Source organism: Camelus dromedarius, chromosome X (assembly GCF_036321535.1).
Source record: "Camelus dromedarius isolate mCamDro1 chromosome X, mCamDro1.pat, whole genome shotgun sequence".
NCBI classification, from domain to species: domain Eukaryota; kingdom Metazoa; phylum Chordata; class Mammalia; order Artiodactyla; family Camelidae; genus Camelus; species Camelus dromedarius.
In genome coordinates, this window is record NC_087472.1 from 18255067 (window position 1) to 18278006 (window position 22940).

Here is a 22940-nt window from a genome sequence, read left to right on the forward strand (position 1 = left end):
TCTTGAGAGGAGGACCACTAGTACCACAGATCTCGTGAGGAAAATTTGGAGAGGAGATTTTCTATACTGTTTAGAACACATTGTTTAGAAACTGTTTTTGCAAGCAGTTTCGTGGCAAATGTTTTTCCTGTAAATGTATTTTTTTCTTAACATTTTAATAACTATTACGGACATCTATATGACAGGAATAACAGATGCGAACGAAATCATACTCTTACAACAAATTTAGTGAAATTAACTAAATATTTAAATACCCTGACTTTTATTTCTTTTACTCATCGGTTTGTGTCTTCACCTCTCCGGTAGTTTTTTTTAAATTGGTGCCTCTAGCCATTACATACTGGGAGGACCCAGAATTCACGTTTCCCTGTACTCAGATATTATACGCATCCCTGATGTCGGGACTGCAACCAGGGTTCGACAGTGGGCTCGCTAAGACTGGCATCACCGCCGAGCCCTCGCCCTGGCCAGCCGCAAGTGGCCCACAAACCAACACCCACGGCCAAAGTGCCGTTGCCTTCGAGAATATGTAAGTCCGCGCACATGTCCGCGCCCGCCCTCCCGAGTCAGTTAGAAAAGAAACCCGGATGTTTGGGGGGGGGCGGGAGGAGAAGCTGGCGTCTACCCATGAGGCATCGCGCGTAGATATATACTTCTGCCGTGTTCTGAGGCGCTCATTCCGCGCGGAGAGTCGCCCAGGCGGTCGCTACGCCTGTGGCCTCCGCTTAATGTTTTCGCGCTCCTCCCTTTCCTCCTCCTCTTTCTCCTCCTCCTCCGAGTCCCAGTCAGGCCGACCTGCTCCGCTCGCGGTAAGTGTCCCCCGCCCCCGCCTGCGCCGCGCGGAAGCGTGTAGGGCCTCTCCCGGGAGGCGGTGGCCGCCTTGCTCTGAGGGCAGCTGAGGTGCCGCGGCCCTGAGGAGTGCAGGTCGAGGGTCTGGATGGTGGCGTGGGTCGCCGGGATGGCCCCGAGCGCGGGGGAGGGGACGGACTTGGCGGCGCGGTGGCGGGTGGGCCACCATCTTGCGCTAGCCCGGCGGGGGAGGCATCTCCGAAGGTAGCTGCTTGGCGGTTTGGCCAGGCCGCCGTCTTTAGGCCCCCGGGGGCCGCGCGAGAGCCGCGGCTACCCCCTCACCTTCCGGGGCCTATGTGTCTGTCTGTCCCAGTCTGGTTTCGGCTTTTTTTTCTGGAGGCAACTCCCTTTGGTCTTTTGTACATACGATGCCGATATTTGAGGAGACCCGCCCACCCCTAAGTCTCTTCAGTCAGGGGAATAGAGACCAGAGAGGGTCCCGAACTTTCTGGCCTCAGGGGCCTCCTTTCTATCCAGGTCCCCCACCCAGGTTACTGGCCATTCAATGCTCACACCCTTGTTCTTGCCAAAGGGACTTCGCTCCTCCGTCATAGAAGCCGTGCTCCATTCCGTTATTGTTTAGAGAAGAGCCCTGAGGAGAAATGTGGAGTTAAGAGACACAATTTTTTGACATTGATCTTTGCGGGTTTTACTTAACGAGACGGAAAAAAATATCTCATTCTGAGGTTTTATCCTTCTCTAGACACCGGGGGAGTTCCTCTTGACTTATCTAAAGTTTTAATGCTTTTTTGAAAGGAGAAATGAGAGAAGAAAATGTCAAGTGAACTAGCTTCTGCAAGCACAGGAGATCTTCATAGAAGGAGTTCTCTTTGTTTGGAAAGATTTTTTAGTTTTTTTTAAAAAAAATCTGTGAACTTAAAATTTGCCTTTATTATTTTCAGGTTTAAACTGTGATTTCTAATGTCTTCTGGTGCCATTAAACATAAGATTAAAACCAAGAAGTAGAGTTTTAAACTACAAAACTCTCGTCTTAGCATTTGTGATGTATCCTGCTTTGGGGGGGCGGCGGGGGGGGGCGGGGCGCTGCTACAGTGAAAACTCAAACTGTCTCCATAAGCAGAAACTTTACTGAGCTTATGAAGACATTAATTTGCTTATAAAAATTAAGGCTATGTGCCCTAGATGTTTTAACGTTGGTGCAAATCCCACTGCAGTTGTTATCTTTTATTTTGTATATTTCATTGCTATCTACCTGTTTTAAGGTGGGCGGTGGAGTGTTGACAGAACTGTTTAGAAGGTGAGGAAACATCCTTAAGGAGAAAACTTGTGGCTAAGAGTGATAGAATCAATTCTTGAACCTAGGTCTTGTGACTCCTCACCAAATGCTCAGTTCACTGTATTATGCTCCATGTTCTATGAGAGTGGGATTGTCAAGGAGAGTAAGCAAGAGACTCACCTAAAATATATAAGAAATATTTTTCAATTTTCTTTTCCTTTATATTTAAAAATTTTAAGACTTAATATCTTTTCATTTTTTTAGTATTTAAATAATATTGTTATTTTTTCCAAGCATGTTGAAAAGATGAAAAAAGTTCTATGTTGAAACACTCCAAATTTCAGCTTCCCTTATTCAACCCATTTTCCCCAATTATGTTTTCTAGTCCACTCTGATTTCTTCAGCCCAGCTGAAATTTATGTCTTAGCATCAACTTTTTTAGCAGAAGAGGAGAATAAAGGGAAAGGGATAAATAATTCTGTACCTCTTTGTCTCTGCAGTTTGTTTTCTTTATTCAAGAGGATGTGGAGCCATCCCTAATTTTTTTGTTGTTGCTCTTGTTATACTAATTGGACAGGGGAGATACCTAAATGAATAGCAATTTTTGTAAATATAAAGTAATCCATAGTTTTAGTGACAGAATATTGGAAATTTATATTGAAGATATATTTTGTTATTTCAAAAGTAACTTTTCAAAGATCAGAAATATTTATGACATATTAGCTGGTTAAATATATAACCCTGAATATGTTTTCTTCCTTTCTGCTTTAGAGAAGGGCTTAAAAATACTTGATTTTCAGTTGGGTTGTTTTAAATAATGACTGAAGAAGACTTGGTTTACTCAGTAATTTGTATCAAAAATGTGTCTAGACTTTTGTAATTCATTTCTTGCAAAGCAGTTTTCTTTTAAGGAGAAATAATTTACATAAGAATAAAGAAATAGTGAAACCAATTTTATTTATTAGATATTTAAGGATTTAGATATGATCTACTTCTTTGTATATACTTAGAAAAACAAAAAATACATTTCAGAAGCTGATAAAAGAATCCAATTGTCTTTTATTAAGACAGATTTTAAAGACATTGCAAAAATGTAAATCAGTGCCACTCTTTTCATTAAACTTTTGGTTTTAAAAATAGTTATTTTTTTAAAAAATATATTTATATGAGCATATAATGGGCTTATTATTACTTTAAATAAGTTAATATATATTTAATTTTTCTAAATTTCAATTTTTAATATGGTAAATATCAATAGCTATAATTCACATACACAAAAAGCTCACTGACTTCCTCAATAAGTTTTAAGAATGAAAAGTGATTCTGAGACCAGAGAGTTTGAGAACTACTGATCTGGTGTACTTTATTTGTGGCAATATTTTTAACAGTTCTATGCACAGACTAGAATTTTATTTTCTTTTTAGTGCTTATATTCATCAACTTGTAGTATGACTTTCAGTAAAGAAGAAAAGTTGAGCAAAATAATACAAAGTACTGTACAGTAATTTTTCATGTGCTTTATTTAATCCTCCAGTACTGCTGCAAGGAAGGTATTACTGTTTTCATTTTACAGATAGAAAGACTAAGTTCAAAGAGGTGAAGTAAACATCCTATAGGTTTGGCAACCAGAAGGTGGTAGGCTCCAAATTCTGACTCAGTTACTCAGCCCCTATGTCCAGTGTTCCCATAATTGGGCTCCACATTTTCACTTGATATTTTCCCTAGTGGATGAGCTTTACTCCTATAAAATGTGAATTAATTAATAATACATTTTTCTTGAGGTAACTTCAGGAATTAGTGATTATGGAATATCTTATGAAACTTATATAAAATATTTATTATATAGTTTGGCTTTGAAAGGCCAGTTATGCATTAGTATTTTCTCCAGGTTATATATTTTACATATGAATTACAATAAAATCATCTTCTTATAGATAAAGTCTTTACTCTGAATATAAAAATTACTTTGCAGAAAGCAAATTTTATTATAATGGTGGTCCCTCCCAAAAACTCACTTTAAAGTGTTTTAAATATATAGACAGTCTTTGCAAAGTATATGCTAATGAATTTTTAATCTAAATGTCAACTAGCTATTTTCTATAAATAGATGAAGTATGAAAGTTAACAGAGACAAAAGTTGAAAACCCAAGTAAATTAAGGGGGAATAGTAAAGTTATTAAAGAAATATCTGCTCAGAATGTACCTGGACTTCATGTGTTCAGGATTTCAAAAAATAATTCCCACAATATAAAAACTTCTTGGACAAAGAAAAGATGATGAGCCTATATTTTCCTTCTAAATTATATGTAATTTGTTCCCAAAACCTGGTTAGAGAGTTTGAATTGTTTAGGTGCCAGTGAAATTGTCTAAGAAACCAAGGATTTGAATACTGTACCAATTAATTCCTATTGTAAGAAAAACATTTTCACAGACAGCCTCTTACTTAAAATGTTGAAATATTCTTAGAATTCTTATGCAATCATAAAACAAAATAATTAAAACTGTACCATCAATGTTATTTGAATCAACTTTAATACATTGAATAATATATTTTGGTGAAACAAAGTTACTGAGTACTTTTCTTGAGTTTTTCATACCTATGATTCATACCTATCAAAACTAGCAAGATTTTTCTATTTGAACCTTTACAATACTTTCATTTCTATAGCTAACCATATATACTGTCATTTCCCTTTTATTTAGTGCAGATGCATCATTTAGACATTATCACCCTCTGTTCTCTTACTATTAGCCTGCAAGAGTGAAAGTGATAGTATTTAATGATGATACAATAGTAAATACAGGCAAAAACATGAGTACTGATATGATCTAACAATTCCACTTAAGCGTCCATTGTTTGATGAACAAATAAAGAAAATGTAGAATATTATTCAGCCATAAAATAAGAAGGAAATCCTGCCATTTGTGACAACATGGATGGATCTTTGGGGCATTATGCTAAAACAGAGAAAGACAAAGATCATATGACCTCACTTGTATGTGATCTTTAAAAAAAAAAAAACCAGACTATGCATAGATACAGAGAACAGATTGCTGGTTGTGAGGGGGTGGATGGTGAATTGGGTGAAGGTGGTCAAAAGGTACAAACTTCCAGTTATAAAATACATAAGTCCTGTGTATGTATACAGAGTGGTGACTACAGTTAATAAGACTATATTATAATATGTATGACTGAATTACTTTGCTGTATACCTGAAACTAACACTGTAAATCGACTACATTTCAATAAAAATAAGAATGAGAAAAAGATTATATTGTATATTTGAAAGTTGCAAAGAGAATAAATCTTAAAAGTTCTCATCACAAGAAAAAATTGTAACTATATGTGGTGATGGATGTTAGCTAGATTTACTGTAGTGATCATTTTGCAGTATATACATATATTAAATCATTTATGTTGTACACCTGAAACTAATATGTTATATGTCAGTTATATCTCAATTTTTAAAAAACATGAGTACTGAAATTATGCGACTGAATTTAGTTATAAGATAGTCATTCAGATGATCCTCAGAGTATGCTTATGTTAATTTTTTAGGTAGACAGCAAAACAATATATTGTTTTAGAGCTTTCTTGTACCATCTGGAATATAACTATTTTCCCAGAGGTCTGTTAATTTAAAAAATGTTAGTGTAAGCCATAAGAAAGTGTATTATTACTCTTAAATGTAAGTACCAGAAACCTAACTCATAGTAGTTTAACCAGAAATGAACAGTTATTCCCTCTCTTAACTGAAAAGTTTTAGTAGTTAATTTGCTTCAAGCATGGCTAGCTTTAGGAGTTTAAATGGTATCATCAGAACTTAAATGTCTCCCTATCTTACCCTCTTTTTCTCTACCCCAGAATCTTATGGCTTTGCTGTTCTCTTTGTTGGCTTCTTTCTTAGGTCATCTTTCTCCACATAGTGATTTCCATCACTGCCAGGCTTATTTCTTACCAGCTTATTATATGCTTAACAGCTTTATTGAGCTGTAATTCACATAACATACAATTCACCCATTTGAAGTGTACAATTCAGTAATTTTAGTACATTCACAGTCTTGTACAACCATCACCACTATCAATTTTAAAACATTTTATCACCCCAAAAAGAAACCCCATAGCCATAAGGAGTCACTCCCCATTTTCCCCCAACCCTCCCAGTCCTAAGCAATCACTACTCTGCTTTGTGCCTTTATGGATTTGCCATTTCTGGACATTTTGTATAAATGACATGGCTTTTTTGACTGGCTTCTTTCACTTAGTATAATGTTCTCAAGGTCCATCCATCCATTTTGTAGTATGTATGTGTACTCCATTCCTTGTTATGATAATATTATTCCATTTTATAGGTATATGACATTTCTTTTTAATCAATCAGGCATTTGAGTTGTTTGCTTCTTTTTTGCTATTATCAATAATACTGCTATGAACATTCATTTACAAGTTTTTGTGTGGATATATGTTTTCAATTCCCTCTTGCTTAGGAGTAGAATTGCTGGGTCATATGGTAACTTTATGTCTAATTTAGTGAAGAACTGCCAAAGTGTTTTCTGCAGTAACTGCTCCATCTTATATTCCTACCAGCAGTGTATGAGGGGTTCCAATTTCTCCATATAATTGCTGACGCTTGTTATTATCTGTCTTTTTAGTTAAAACCATCTTATTGGGTATGAAATGACATCTATTAATTTTAACAATATTTTATCTTGTGGTAAAATATACATAATGTAAAATTTACCATTTTAACTATTATAATCCACAATTTTCTAAAAATCTGTAGAATTAACTCTTAAAAGGTAGTTCAATTTTATTTGTATAAAAGCTTAAATAAAAAAATATATAAATGGTAATTATAATTATTCATGTAGTCTCTAAAAACTGAATGGGTTGTGCTCCAAGAGGCCTTTCATTACTCACTCAGAATTCATTTTTCCCCATAGGACCAGTGTCTATGTCTAAATATGGGCATAGTGTGTCTACCTAAGTTAATAGTTCTTTTCTTTTCTGCTTATTTTGGTGCCAATTCCAAGTTGCAGAACCTAGAAACCCTTTGGAATTGCTATTAGAGGAACTCAAAGATACTCCTGCATAGTTTGCTAGATATTCCATTTTTCTGACAGATGACTTAATTTCCCATAGAATTCCTTGCCTTGCCACCAAAACTCTGAGGTAGTTTTGAGGTGCTCAACCACCTTATTGGATAGTACACCTTTAGACTGAAGTTATGGTTCTAATGGCATAGAGTATTTATGGATGTACCAATTGAGGCATCTTGGTGGCTGCTGTCAACCTCAAAAGCTATCTCTGTAGCCATGGGCAGTGGATATGACTTGTTTATATAGACTATTTGTACATTTAGTATTAATTTAGGGTATTTGTACCAATAGATATTTTATATGATCATTTAATGCAAGTGTTCTATATGAGTCTCATAGTCTGTCCAGTTGTGACTCTTGAAAAAGTTCTGTATTCTTGGGAATAGTAGGTCCTTAATGCTGAGCAAGAATTGTCATGTATTTATCTACCTGACATATGCATTACCTTAATTCTAATTTAGGGACAAGCAATAACTATTTAAATAGTTGAGTGCAGAGGTTTCAATAGCCAAATCTCAGAACTAGGGAAATTTACTTAAGTACAGAATTCACTAGAGATTCTTGTAATAGTAATTCAAACATTTATAACAATAATTTTTTTCTGCAGTTAGAGTAGTTTTTTTTCCTTTGGTCTAACTCAGTCTAAATGATTTGAAATTGGAAAAAGCAAGATAGCTTGTGCCAGTCTGAGGATAAAGACAAATGTGGAGACTCAGAGCTGTTTATCTTAATACTTTAGATTATTGATGTCTAAGTTTTAACTTTTTTAAATAGCTGAAATAGTTTTTTAAGCATGTTTATCTTTTATGTAAAGAATACGGTATGTGCATGAGAATTCAGAACAGAAATTCCTGTTTTAAAAAAAGCAATTTAAATTTTGGGGGGGAAATATTTAATGTAACAACTTTTTAAAAAGCCCAAAGAAACATAGACATTAGATTGTAAACTTATAAAGATAAGAACTATGACTTAGTCATCTTTTTTCCCAAAACTGAACACATTACATTAAACACAGAAGTCAATGAGTAATTTTTTAATGAATTAATCTATTATAAAATGTATCCAACTAATTTTGTGTTCCTTTCAGTTAGCATTGATAAGAAACCAAAAAAAAAAAACCCTAAAAATTTCTTTGAGTGTGTTTTTTATATTATTTCTGAAATATGAAGAATAACAGTTAAAGATTAATGTTACTTAGCATTTCAAAATTCAGATTTGCTAAAGCATATATTTCAGGGTGATTACTCATTTTTTACAAAAGGGTGCCTTTTAAAAATTATTTGTAATTTAATAATTCATCAGATTTCTTCAAGTAAATAATACATTCAGCATTTTATTTATCAAATTTCCATTCATTCAGGAGTGAAACAATTATGGAAAGTGGGTAGCATGTGTATATCAAACATAACAAACTCGAAAGATAAGCTTTTTGTAGAGAAAAATATTTAATGTGTATACATTTACTTTAACAAATCCATCCTAATACTAAGTATCTTTATTTTATAGGGTAGAAAACTAAAACCTAACTTGCTACCTTGTCTGGAGTCACATGGTGAGTTTCTGGAGGTCGAAATTAGACCCAAAGATTTCTGAATTCCAAGTATCATGTTTCAATATTTGATGTTACTTAGAGTGACTCATAAAATTGATTGATGCCATGTGTTAATGCCTAGGTGACTCTGCAACTTGATGGACGACGACAACCCTTTTCAACCAAAAAGTAAGTATTGCTGCTGCAAGTGATACTAGTATGCGTGGCTCTTTTACTGATAAGCTTGCTTCTTGAGAAAAGATGAGAGAGACAGAAGTGGGCACATTAAAAAACACACAGAAATACTTAAATTTATTAAAGTAATACATGCTCATAGTAAAAAAGAAATACATACAATAAAAATGTCAGTAAAGTAGAAATGAAGTGTTTCTTCTTCATCTCCAGAAATAACTACTGTTATTGGTTTGGTATACATAATCACAAACTTTTTTCTATGCAGAGACAAAAAAAAAAACTATTTCTAAATAAGATCATACTATATGCTATATGTGCCTTTTAAAATTTTTTAGTCAACAATCTATCTTGAATATATTGACAGTGTCAGTACCTAGTTAAGAAGAATGAGGAAGACCTATGTGTCAACATGGTACCAAGAATGTGGTATTAACCTAGATATAAAGTTTTTTTAAATTATCAGTATACATGAGTCTGTCTCATTTTTAAAAATTTGGCATTACCTGACTTTGCCTAGTTTCTTAGCTCTTAGATTACCATGTTAAGTGCCTACTCCACATCCAGTAGACTACTGTGTGTAGGAGGAAATGCAAGGAAAGAAGAAAATATGTTCTTTACTCTCAAGGAGCCTACGTTGGAGTTAGACATGTACAGTTAAGACACATTAAGAAATAATGAGCAGTTTGAGATCATACATAATGTATCTTGAATTGCCTGGCATAGGCTATCAGTGTAGTAAGAGGTGGAAGAAAAACAGAGTCTGATGGTTTACTGAGGAAGTTTTAATTGTACCAAGAGTTGGGAAAGAGCAGAGAATATTTTGTTGACTATTGCTTGAAGTTAGACACTTCATATAGCTTTTCCCTAAATGTACATTACTACTTCTGTTAGGTAGATATTATACTCATGTTAAAGGTGAGAAAACAGATTGAAGTCATTTCTCCAGAGTCACATGATTAGAAATGGTGCAGTGAAGATTTGAACTATTCAATTTGATGTCAAATTCATGCTCTTTCTACTATACTTGAGTTATATGGACAATATAAGGTAAGAAGAAAGAGTATTTTAGATGGAAGTGGTACAAATAAGGGCTCTGAGGGACACAATGAAGATGGCATTTTCAAGAATATGCAAATACAAATGCTAAACTATGAATTACACTCTTAATTATTTCACTTAGAGCATTCTGTATATACTTTTTAAAGTAAGGTTTATAAAAGAAAGGGGTAAGTTCATAAAATTGGTTACATTTGGCAGGGTGGGAAGGTTTTTTGTTTTGTTTTATGGTAGGTGAACTACTAAGCATTAAACAACATTATGCCAAGAAATAATTTGGCATACCTGTATGGAAGGGGAAATTAAATTTTAAAAATGTATTAGAGAATAATACCAATTTGACAAGGTGTTTCATTTGTGTACCATCCTCAAATCACTGTTTTCACATAGCACCTTTTAATTTTGAGTTAAAAGTAGAAATGACATTGTTTTAATCTAGTAAAATTACCTTTTGCAATTACTTCATTTAAAAGATAACTTTTAAATACCATTGTCTAATAAAAAAGATATCATTGTCTAAGCCAGAACCCTACAGTTATATTTTGTTTTGTTTTTATTTTTTTTAAGTTGTTCCCCCATCCACATCTCACTCCATATATCTAATGCCACTTGTATCCATCCTGATTGCTATTATTTTAATTTGGGTGCTTTTTAGAAATAATACATGCATAATTTTAAAAAGACAAGGAATCAGAAAGTTGTAAGTTGTATAACCACAGATTCTTGAAGAGTGAGAGAACAAGTGAGAGGGGTGTGCATGTGTTTGGGGCTTAGGTACTCCCTGTTTTTTCAAGGCATCCACTTTCAATGGTTTCGCTGTTTTGCTGATGACTTTCATGTTTCTAAATTTTTAAAACACATACTGCTGTCTCTTTAATCATCAGTATTTTGCCATTATCTAATGATTTTTCCATCAAGAAATAGGAAGATTTTAGTTTTCTTACACTTACTACTCCCCCCCAAGCATCTCCCAATATAGTTATATCTCAGTTTTTTGGTAAATCGTATTTCATGTTTTTATGACAATGACCATAATAAACATTCTTTGCTGATGAGCATAGTAAGATGATAATAATATGTTATGGATACATTTCCTTTTTCTCTTTTTTTAATATATCCAACAATTTAAATTTTTTGGTTTTTTAAACTTAATTAAAATCTGTAGCCAAGTCTTCTCACACCCTGCTGTAGCCTTTTAACTTTATTTTCTACATGGTAGAACTTGCCAGATAACCTAACAATTTAATTTTTAATCTTTTGTGTGTGTGTGTGTGTGTGTGTGTGTGTGTGTGGTTTCTTGGAGACATTCCTCCTGGGAGTAATGTTCTGCTCCACTCTGGCTGATTGCTCTCTGGACCTGTTGAACAGCAATTGTCCTGGGACTTTCCTTTGTCTTTATATTGTGTTGAATGTCATGTTTTCTGCATTCTGTGTCTTTCTCCTTAAGTCTCATATTTTGGTGGATTCTTCCTAAGAAAGAAGGAATGAATGGGAGGTAAATTTTGTGTCATGTTGCTGGTCTTTATTCTTGATGAAAGATTATGTAACTTCATGCTTGACAAAAATCTTGACTGGGTATAGAATTCTAAATTGAAAATTATTTTTACTAAGACTTTTGAAAGCATTATTCAAACTTTCTTCTATCTCTCAAGATTTTGGAATATTCTCTTTATCTCCAGCATTCTGAAATTTCATGATATGTCCTTCTATTGTAGGTTTTTTTCTTGATCATTGTGCTAGGTGCTGGTGGGCCCTTAACAATATGGAGATTTGTGTCCTTTAGAACTAGGAATTTTTCTTGTATTTTTTCTTTGATTATATCCCCTGTCCTTTTTCTCAGACTTTTATTATGTGTGTTGTACCTTTGAAATTGATTTTCTAACAAACTTGTCTTCTCTATTTAGTATGTGTGTATTTATTGTCTTTGAGTCCCACTTGTGAGACATTTACTCAATTTTGGCTTTTGATTTTTCTTTACTGAATTTTGGCTAGTTTATTTTTAATCTTTTTGTTTCTGAATATTACTTTTTATAACATTCTTTTCTTATCTCTTAAAGATGCTAATTACATTCTCTAATATTTTCTCCTATCCTCTGTATTATCTCTGTTTTCTTTAATATCTTTTGATCTGTTTTATTGCTTTGGTCTTTCACATTGGAGATTTTAGTCATATTTCTGGTGTTCATTGGTTGTCTATCCAGATTTAAGAATGAGGCACTAAAATGCTTCCTCGTAGCTCTGTGTGATTGGTCAGTACTTGTAGGCTGGTAGTATCCACAGTATGTTCTTTACTTAGTTTCTTCAGGTGAGAAATGTTTAATCTGCTCTGGGATGGAATAAGCCTCACTTAATTACCCTATTTTCATTCCAGTACCTCATCCCTGCTTTGCCCTGTGCCTGGTATCCCTGAATCTGCTTCAGTTTTTCTAGTATATCTCTCACCTGTTGCTTCTTATTCTCAGTTTATCTCCTTTTTCTTAATATAGAAGTTTGTAGAGTTTTTTTCAGATAATAATGAGATACAATCTTTTTTCATGGATATAATCATTCTAGTCGTAAAACTGAAACTTTGATTGGATTTGATTGTTCCTAAAATTTATTGGTCACTGTAAATAACTGCTGTCATCTGCTGTCTAACTAGCTTAATTTTACTAGTTAAGGCTTTAGAGATTGAGTTCTGAGTTTCACACTTTTGTTACCATGTACTGACTACAAATACCAGTTCAGTAATTGCTATTAGAATTGTTAAAGTACATCTTTAAATATCATACTATGTATTGCAAAAAATGTATTAAAAAATAAGATTTGTTTCCCTCATTGTGAAAATTAGGTAATTCCAAAATGGCAGAACTGTTCATGGAATGTGAAGAAGAAGAGCTGGAACCATGGCAGAAAAAAGTAGAAGAAATTCAGGATGAAGATGATGATGAACTGATCTTTGTTGGAGAGATATCAAGTTCAAAACCAGCCATTTCAAGTAAGCATTTACTTTCAGTGAAGCAAAGTTTTATAAGATGTTGTTTCTAATGGAAAAACCTGGGGCTGTCTTATATGTCCTTGTAGCCTTGTAGTCTAAAGAGCTGGAGGTGAGAGAGAGGGAGCATAGAGATCAGTAAGAATTTGTGAGAATCAAAGGAAGGATGTGGTTGGGGTCTTGACTAAGGAGATGTGAAAGATTAAAATATCATATGAGAGAAAAGGAAAAAGTTAACTAGCTAAAGGTTAAGGTTACCTAATAGCATTGTAGGCCTTTTGAGATTGGAAATCGTAATTTTATTGGAGCCAGGTAGCCTGTTTACCCATTTATTTGTTAATCTTTCTTTTTCTCCCTTAAGCCCAAATGTGCCTAGAAAAGGAAGTGTTGGAATGCTTTGCTTAAAATATCAGACTACTAAATAAGTTTGTGTTAGTCTCTGATGGTGCTTCTCACATCCAGGCAACTGCCTCATCAGTGTCATCTTGATTCATGGCTACGAAATAGGTGCTGGTCTGTGTACCAACATGGGCTGTAGCTTCTGACTACACCCATCTTCCAGCAACTCCTGATTATGTTCATGAAGAATACACAATGGCCTGGTCTTTAGCCACTGTACTGGGATGATTTAGGCAGTCAGCACACTTAATCCTCATGGCTTTCTAGCAGAACATGTCCAGCATCTCTGTGGATTTCTGTTAGAGTAATTAGACTTGACATTGTTATAATGTTAAAGTGAAGATATTGATGATACTTGTTACAATGTCCAGTCAGAAATGTGTAAAATGCAGAGGAACAACATACTGAGTTTCAGCAGAAAATGAAGAAACAGATTCTTTCTCATTACATTTACTTTTGTAAATCCAGGAGAATTTACCAAAGAATGTAGCCAGTATACCAGTGTTTTCTTACTTACTATGGTAGTGCAAATAGTGTGGTTAAAAGAAAAGCTTTTAATTTTCTGAAAGCCTAGTTCTTGCTTCTCTTGACTCTAACCTTGGAACAGCACTTCTATTCAATTTTATCAATGGTAGAATAATTTAATTTAGTTTAATTCTCAGTATCATTTCCTGCAGCAAATTGAGAGATGCTAAGTAGAGTGCCACTTCAATGAAGTACCCATGTTGGCATATTTGCTGCTGATAGAGGAACAGAATATTATAGTTTCTTAATTATTGTTTCCTAGTCACTGTGATTATTTTTATACTGAAATATTACCGTATTTAAAAATTATTCAAATCATCTTATTGAAGGCATGACAGTTCATGTTGGATTTATATCAATTATAGATGACTACGACTCAACTAGAATAATGTATATTAGTTTTAAGTGATTCTATCAAAAAGAAAATTGACCACAGTGAAATTTCTTTTCTAAATTAACTCGGAATTTAAGTGATGTTTTTATGTGTGAGCCATAAAATATTTTAACATACGAAACATGAGCTAAATATTTATAAAGAGCCACTGTAAGGAGAGAGAGATAAAAACTTGTGTTTGATAGACTGCAGTCACCAAAAAGTACTATAGGAATAGCTCTTTAATGGCTTGAGTCAATACTTTTTTTTTTTACCAGAGATAATATATTTTATTTATTTTTAATTTTTAATGTTTTTTTATTGAGTTATAGTCAGTTTACAATGTTGTGTCAATTTCCAGTGTAGAGCACAATTTTTCAGTTATACATGAACATACATATATTCATTGTCACAATACTTATCTTGAATTTCTGAATGAAAGTAATATCAGATTGTTTGAATGGGTGGATTTTTATCCTAAAAGACTTCTGTAGTGCTTAGCCACAGAGTACTGCATATTATGAAACAATCCTACTTTTGTGTGACCTTTTACTTTATAGAATTTTTTATGAGATCTGGTTCCTTTATACTAGGAGGAGAAAAGGAAACTTTTGGATGTTTTGTGGGATTTTTTTTTCCTTCTTTGTACATTCTCCGAATTACAATTTTAGGTAGACCTCTACTCTTCCAAATTTTCATTTGATTCCTTAATAATCTGGAAATTATGGGTTCACATGGGTACAAGAGTGAGCAATCTAAATCTGATCCAGACGGTCATATCAGGCTCAAATTGACTTTTGGTGTAGTAGTAAATGTGCGATAACTTTTGTAAACTCTACATTCAATTTAGTCTGCAGTCTCTGATAGTATCTTCTTCAGAAGTCAAGAGTAATAGTACTTGCCCATAATGAAACTTTTAGGCTTTTAGGGGTGTGAACATGGCATGGGGATTGGGCAAGGGCTTGATTTTTCGAGTCATGTAACCCAAGTCTAATATATAACCTTGTCACCATTAAGAGAAAGAAGTATACTTCAATTATTGGCTATATATGGATATATTTTTGGAAAGTTTTTCTATTATCTTAACATACATTTCATTCAAATAAGAAATTTTAAAATAAATGTAATTTTTTATAGATATTTTAAACAGAGGTAACCCCAGCTCATCTTCAAAGGGAATAAAGAATGAGACAGTCAGTCCAGGTATAGTATTATTGTATTATTTTAATTTTAAAGTGAAATATTTTTACAAAATTGGTTGTGTAGAAAAATATTCAATGTATTGTATAATTTTAAAATACAGGTGTTACTGATGCGTTCAAGCCCACAAGTCAACACTACAAAGACCCAACAGCATATCCAGTGGTTGCCTTGCCTAGATTTCGTCCTGAATCTAAATCTTCACAAAGCTCTGATATTGTTCAGAACGTGTCTAAACCTGTAAGTGTTTCTGAAACTACACATTAGCTCAGGGACACATTGGATATTATAATACTCAGTTAGAATTGTGGACTGTCTTAGCTTGTTACCATCTCAGGAGAAGCATAATCACTATCAGAAAATGTCACCATCTTTATGATAGCTCAGCCAATACCCAAAATAATAGCTGCAAGAACTAACTATCCAACCTGTTAATAAATTAGGTAATATGCTTAAATTAAATAGGTATAATATTGAAAACTGCTATCTAAAGGTAAGTAAAAAAGTATAATCAGTAATGAATATTGCATGATGGCAAAATTCTTAAGATAGTAAACTGAACCAAGTATTCTTAATTGGGAAGATTTTTCTGAGGTCATTGTTGCTATTTATTCTGAAAACATACTTTCATAGTCTAGTTTTTAAAAACTTTTAACAGAAGTAATAGATAATGGTAATATTTAACATTTGTTAGTCTGTCATATGGATAAGTCTTAGTTCTAAATGCTATATACAAGTTAATCTCTTTTAATTCTTATGACTTCCCTATGAGGTAAGCACGATTATTTCTTCCATTTTATAGTTGAGGAAACTGAGGCTCAGAGAGTCTGAATAATTCACTCAAGACCACACAGCTGGTAAATGATGGATCTGGGATTTTGATCCAAGTTAGCCAAGAGTTTTTAAAATATGCACATCCATCCATATATTTAAGTATATACTTTTAAAAATAAAAGCATTGTGTTAGAGCAGTGGTATATTCCGCAGACCACTGGGGTTCCCTGAGACTCTTTTAAGGGTCTATGAAGTCAAAACTGTTGTCGTAATAGCACTAAGACCTTTGCCCTTTTAACTCTTCTCAACATTTATGCTAGTGGAGCAAAGACAATGGAGGGTGAAACTGCTGATGCCTTAATAGGAATCAAGGCAATGGCACCAAACTGTACTAGTAGTTTTTGTATTGATGACCACCAAGCACTCACAGTAGAAAAATTTCACTTTCACTTAAGAATATCCTTGAATAAGTAATAAATTGCTTCTAATTAACTCTCAACCCTTGAATATACTTTTTTTAAATATTCTGTGTGATGAAATGGGTAGTATGCATAAAGCATTTCTGTGTCTAGTTTTAAAGTATGAAGTTTTTCTTGAGGAAAAGCACTAGTGAGATTGAATTGCAAGCTGAACAGGCTGGTATTTTAAAAATGGAATGCCATTTTTACTTGAAAGGATGACTGACAGAGCATCATGGAGTAATTATTTATTGCTGCAGAACAATAGTACCACAAACTTAGCAGCTTAAAGCACTTATACACTTATTATTTCTTGGTTTCTGGGAGTCAGAAGTCGGGGTATGACTTAACCAGGTCCTCTGTTTCAAGATCTCACCAGGCTGCAATCAAGGTGTTGGCCAGAACTGCAGTATCAGTTACACTGCTTCCAAGCTCACATAGTTGTTGGCAATATCCAGCTCTTTGTGGATTGTCAGATAAAGGCATCAGTTTCTTGCTGCTTTCAGCTGGAGACCATCCTCAGTTCCTTGCTATGTAGGCCTTCCTAATATGACTTGGTTGCTTCCTCTAAGCCAGCAAGGGAAGGAAAGTCCTCAGCAAAATGGGCAATGTAGCATAGTCATGTACATCCCATCACTTTTGCCATATTCTGTGGGTCAGAAGCAATCACAGGTCCCGCCCACACTCACCAGGAGATTATACAAGTGTACAAGTGTAAATATCAGGAGAAAATCATAGGGGCTACCTTTAGAGTCTGTCTGCCACGTGCAGTTTTGCAGTACTCAGAAATATACAAAGTGTGCCTGTCATGGAAGAAAACTGATAGTATTCTTGCCAATGATAAAATTTGAGCTTTCAAGCAAAAATTTGAATTTTGGAAAACTTGTATCTGCACTCTGAAACTATTATCAATGGTTTGAGCCCTCGACTCATAGTCCAAGAAACCTGAATTGAAAATGAGAGACTTGAATGCTGATTCTGTCTTTGTTGTAAGTAGAACATTGTCACAACCTCTATGGGTCTCATTTCTTCATTTCCAAAATGAGAGCATTTACGCAAACCACTGGCTCTCAAACTTGGATCCTCTAAGCATCCACGGGCTGTTTTTAATATTTTTAAAAACTTAATAGGTGCACCTGAAGGTGGCAGGCTATCAGAAATGCAAAAATTATTTAATTTTAGCTGGAATCAGATTAATTTGGTGGTTTTCTCATACTATAATAAGCTGTTTGGCATTTAGGGAAAAAAACAATAGAGGAAACATCATTATTTAAATGCAGATAGATGAAAATCATTCCTATTTGGACCCAGGGAGAAAGAATAATAAGTGGGGAGGGGGTGTCTTTCTTGTTAGAAAAGTTAGAAACTGGAGCTTATCCAGACTCAGAATTTTTTTTTATTTCTGTGGCCATGATTGTCTAATCAAAGTTCCTCAATCAGGTTCCCAATCCTAGGGAGCTTTTTAAAAATAGAGATTTTTATCAGTTGGTCTGGGACCTGGGCATAAGAGATTTAAAAACAAAAAACTCTCCAGGTGATTCTAATGTGCAGCCAAGGTTGAGATTGTCAGATATATATTCTCAAAGGAATTGAGAATCCTATATAAGGGAATTTTCTCTTAAATTTTTAAACTTTTTCATTCTCTGTAACCTTAATAACTCTTTTGGGCAGGCAAGGAGATAATTATTATTATCCCTTTTAAAGTAAGTGTGATGTAGCTTAAGGCGTAGGCTTTATAAAAAGGCTGACCTGGGATCTAATTCCAGTTTCATCATCAATAACAAGCTGGGTTGTCCTGGGCACCTGATTTAACCATACTTAACTTTGGTTTACCTATTTAAAACATGGGAGATCATATTAGGTCTTCATTAGTACTGTTGTGATGACTGCTTAATAGAATAAGTACATGTAGTATAGATCTTCCTTGACTTACGATGGGATTATGTCTTGATACACCCATAGTAAGTTGAAAATACTATAAATTGAAAATGCACTTAATACACCTAACCAACCAAACATCGTAGCTTAGCCTAGCCTATGTTAAATGTACTCAGAACACTTGTACATTAGCCTATGGTAGGGCAAAATCATCTAATACAAAGCTTATTTTATATTAAAGTGTTGAATATCTCATGTGTTTTATTGAATACTGTACTGAAAGTGAAGAACAGAATGGTTCTAAGTGTATTGGTTGTTTATCCTCGTGACCACGTGGCTGACTGGGAGCTGCGGCTCGCTGCCACTGCCCAGCACCACAAGAATATTGTACCACATATTGCTAGCCTGAGAAAAGATGAAAATTTGAAGTACGGTCTCTACTGAATGCATATCACTTTCACATCATCGTAATGTGGAAAATTGTAAGTTGAACCATCGCAAGTCTGGGACTGTCTGTACTATGAAAGAGGCAAGTACATTTTAAATAGACAATAATTGGTGGCTATTATTTCAGTTGGAAAGGTGAATAACTTGAATCTCAGAAGTGACTTGCCCAAGGTTCCATAGTAAAATGAAAGGTCTTCTGAGTCCCAATCTATCACCTCCTGTACCTTACCATTGTATTTGGTATCTTTCTGAAATATTTTATGAGATATTAAAAAATCCCAGTTGGAAAATTATTTTAACAAGCTACATGTTTAATAATGTGTTTGCTCTCTGAAATGGTGGTACTTAATTGACCAGAGTTATCACCTAGGAAAGGATTTAAAGTATAAACTTTATTTGGAGGAACTTCTGATAAAGAACTATTTTGGAAAATACTAATGAATATTTTCCATTTTTAAGTGCAAATATTTGGAGAAAATAATTACCTTGCAGTAAGATTATGCTTGGTTACAATTAAGTCATCTAGCTATTATTGATTTTATATAATACATATTAAGGCTCAAATGCAGAAATCTGCCTGTTACGCCTCAAATTCTAGGAGTAGAATGGTTTGTGTCACCTCGATATCTGTCTCCATAACCTCTTAATAAATCTATGTCAACAGAAAACTTAGTAGCAAAGTAAAATTCTTAATACCTGATTGTCTCTCAACCTGTAAGCACAAAACACGCAAGCAAGATCCTTATATTCCCATGATAAAGGTAAAATGTATGGGATTTGGTTGGGGGAGGCGGGGTTGAAAAGAAACAGAAAAGAATTTTTTCTGCAGATGGTTAGTGTGTTATATAAAGTATATGAATCAGGACTTTATTTTATGCACAGATATCTATTCCTCTTTTTTTCACCAAACTTTATATTGGAACATTTCTTTTTGTCATTGGATATTTTTCAAAACCATAATGTTGCATGATTAGTCTATCATTTCATTCATTTAACCATTCTGCCATTGCAGGACATACAGGGTTTTGATTTTTGCTGTTATAAATGATTATCCATTAAATATTTTCATTTCCTTTACATGAATTCTTGGAAATGAAATATTTCGAATAATTGGATCAAAAGATAGGAACTTTTTAAAGCCCTTGATAGAGATTGCCAAAATTTTCTTGCAGCAACATTGTACCAAAATATAACCTCTACTTTGCTGAACTTTAACTTCTAATTTAAAACTAGTTTTAGATTTCCAGAAAAATTACAAAAATTGTCCAGGGAGTTTTCATATACCCTTTACCCAGTAGATGCTAGTTTTGACAGCAAGTAATAATTCTCTTTGTGTTTTCTAACTTATTAGTAATTGAATCATTAAGGTTATCTTTATAGTATTGACATACAGTTAAATTTACCTTTATAAAACTTTATAAAGCTGGGTAATTATAATTTTTTACAGGATTTTACAAAGAATTCATCACAGGATGAATCGGATGATTCTTCAGATTTACTGTTTGATTTGACCCAGGATACAATACCACTGTCCCAAGATGGATCAACAGTTTATGTAGAAGGTTTGGTTTAGTACTTTTTATAATATAATAAAAAGAGATGATTAATATACATATACAGTGAATTTCTATTTTGAAGTTCATATCTTCATGTTAATTTTTTTATATATTGTAAAATGAAAGCTAATAATTCCTGAATGCCTTTTTTGAGTGATTTTATATCAAATTGTATTTTATGATAGAATATTTTATTTCTTTTTATTAAGTTGGCTAACATATATTCTTTGAGCTCATTCTCACTTGGAACCAGCCATGCACTGAAAAATCTTAATATAATTCCTGTGAGTCAGGGAAGGCCCCTGATACCCTAGTACCATGGTTTATTTGGAATTATTTGAGAAAAAGTGAATGGTTATAGTTGATTTCCTAATAGGCTAGTGTCTTTCTATCCAAGTTAATGATGTAGATGTGGATAGTTAAATTTGACTATAGAGTAGTAGTATAAAATGGCAGTACTAAAAAAATAAGTGATTTCCACATAGTAAGTACTCAGCAAATATCCATTGAAGGAATAATGAAAGTCTCCAATTGAAGAATTATAGTTCTTTGATTATATATCATAACAAAGTTCTTCATTAACCTGAAATAAATTAGTATGCCACAAAGGAATTTTATCTTGTGGAACAATTCCTTATAATCAAAGCAATTACTATTTCCATATTAGCAAATTTGATGTATTTCATTAAATGGAGAAAGGTACACAAGAATTTTTGTGAATGTTTAAATTGTTTACTAACAGATTGGGGTATATTTACCAAAGCAAAATAGAAAGAAATTTATAGTATTATGTGTGCCAAAAATATTTCCCCTTGATAATACTTGGTTTGATATTCACTTATCTAGGTGTCACTTTGTCACTTATCTAGTTAGTAAAATAGCCAAGAACCAAAATAAATAAAGAGATAAAATAGATGTCTAAAATTTGATTTTATAAAGCACACAGTCTTTATTCAGAGAAAAAAATCTGAATTCTTGAAGCTTCTACTGTCTCTCTAAGTTATTATACTGCAGGAAGTAGAATTTTGCCCTGATGGTAAAAAGGGTTATAGTTAATTAGGAAAATACAGACTTGAGCCTCTATTCTAAATATTTTTCTGGCCTTTATTAATTCACTTAACCTCTTTATACTTCAGTTTTCACTTATTAAGATAGATAGTTTTATTTTCCTCATATAATGCACTTCATTCTCCAGTCCTGAAATCAGCCACTTAGCTATATAATTTTGATTCTTGCTCTGCTTATCTCAGGGCTTTTTTTGAAGCTCAAATGAGATAATTAAGAAGTAAAAAATGCACCAAAGCTGTAAAGGACTTGACAATAAACATTCTTAGAATAATAATTATGAATGAGAATAGTACTATGTGTTCAGAAACATGATTAATGGACTCCTGTCTAGGATGATCATAGGCTCTTGGAGAAGGCTGGATTCGAACTTGATTTTGAAGAGTAAGAATAGGATTTTTATTGGCACTGTTGAGGTTAGTGAATGGCACAAGCCAAAGGAAACAGAGAAAAATGAGTTAAAGAATCAGAATTTAAACCTATTGAGCTCAGAGAGATTTTATTTAACTTGGAGATTTATGCATGCTTAAAAATTATATATAAAATAACCTACTAGATAACCAGTTGCTTAATCCAAAATATCAGCACTCATTGGTTGTTCACTTAACCTAAGCATCTGAAAAGAATGTTAGTGTGAATACACTGAAATCAGTCCTAAGTGCCTGCAATATAGCTGTCAGTAATCATGTGCTTAGCTTGAAGATGAAAAAAAAAATCACTTCTGTGTTACCTCAGAGAATGAAACACAGATTTGATAGAGGAGCCCACTAATGTAATATTTTTATTTTCCTGGCATATATCTGTTCTGCTTTTCCTATTAGTGTACAGTTGGGAGCACTGAAATATGTGCAGTTTTAGAATCTTTATCACAAAATACAGTTGTCTGTTATTTTCAAAAGGACTTTTTCTGGGTCTGGTTATAGCCTAAATAGCCCCACTTCTCTTGTGAATGCCCTAAATTACATAATCCTTTTAGCCTTTAAGGTGATGGTTTTCAAAGTCAAAACTACTTTTAGCAATGAAATCTCTGTTCAAACAAAATCTGTGTAAAAGTCTAATTTTTTTAAAAAAAGATAAAAGGAGAATTGCTCTATCTGAGATGCCCATTGAATTCCCTAAGACATCATCATTAGGATCAGGGGGACATAATTTACAAGCCATCATAACTCCAAACTTTTTCATATAAATGAGTGAGGTATTGTCATTCAAAATATTCAAGATTACTTGTCTCTACTTTGCACCTAGGAATTAAATAGATAATTTAAACTACCTATCAGTTTGTTAACTGGAAAAAGAACTAACTTGATTTTCCATTAGACATCT

At 33.7% G+C, this 22940-nt stretch overlaps 1 protein-coding gene across 4 annotated transcripts in view; it reads left to right on the forward strand.

Moving 5' to 3' along the window:
• Positions 1-663: 663 nt before the first annotated feature.
• ZNF280C (zinc finger protein 280C) overlaps positions 664-22940 on the forward strand; it is a 46329-nt gene continuing 24052 nt past the window's right edge. For 2 of the 4 annotated variants that reach the window (XM_010991562.3, XM_031446266.2), the window contains exons 1-7: positions 664-809; positions 8693-8738; positions 8860-8906; positions 12799-12945; positions 15377-15442; positions 15543-15679; positions 20444-20558. In XM_010991562.3, coding sequence (XP_010989864.1) covers positions 8876-8906; positions 12799-12945; positions 15377-15442; positions 15543-15679; positions 20444-20558 — 496 coding nt within the window. In that variant the 5' untranslated portion in view covers positions 664-809; positions 8693-8738; positions 8860-8875. The other 2 variants (XM_031446265.2, XM_010991563.3) reach the window with 2 other exon arrangements.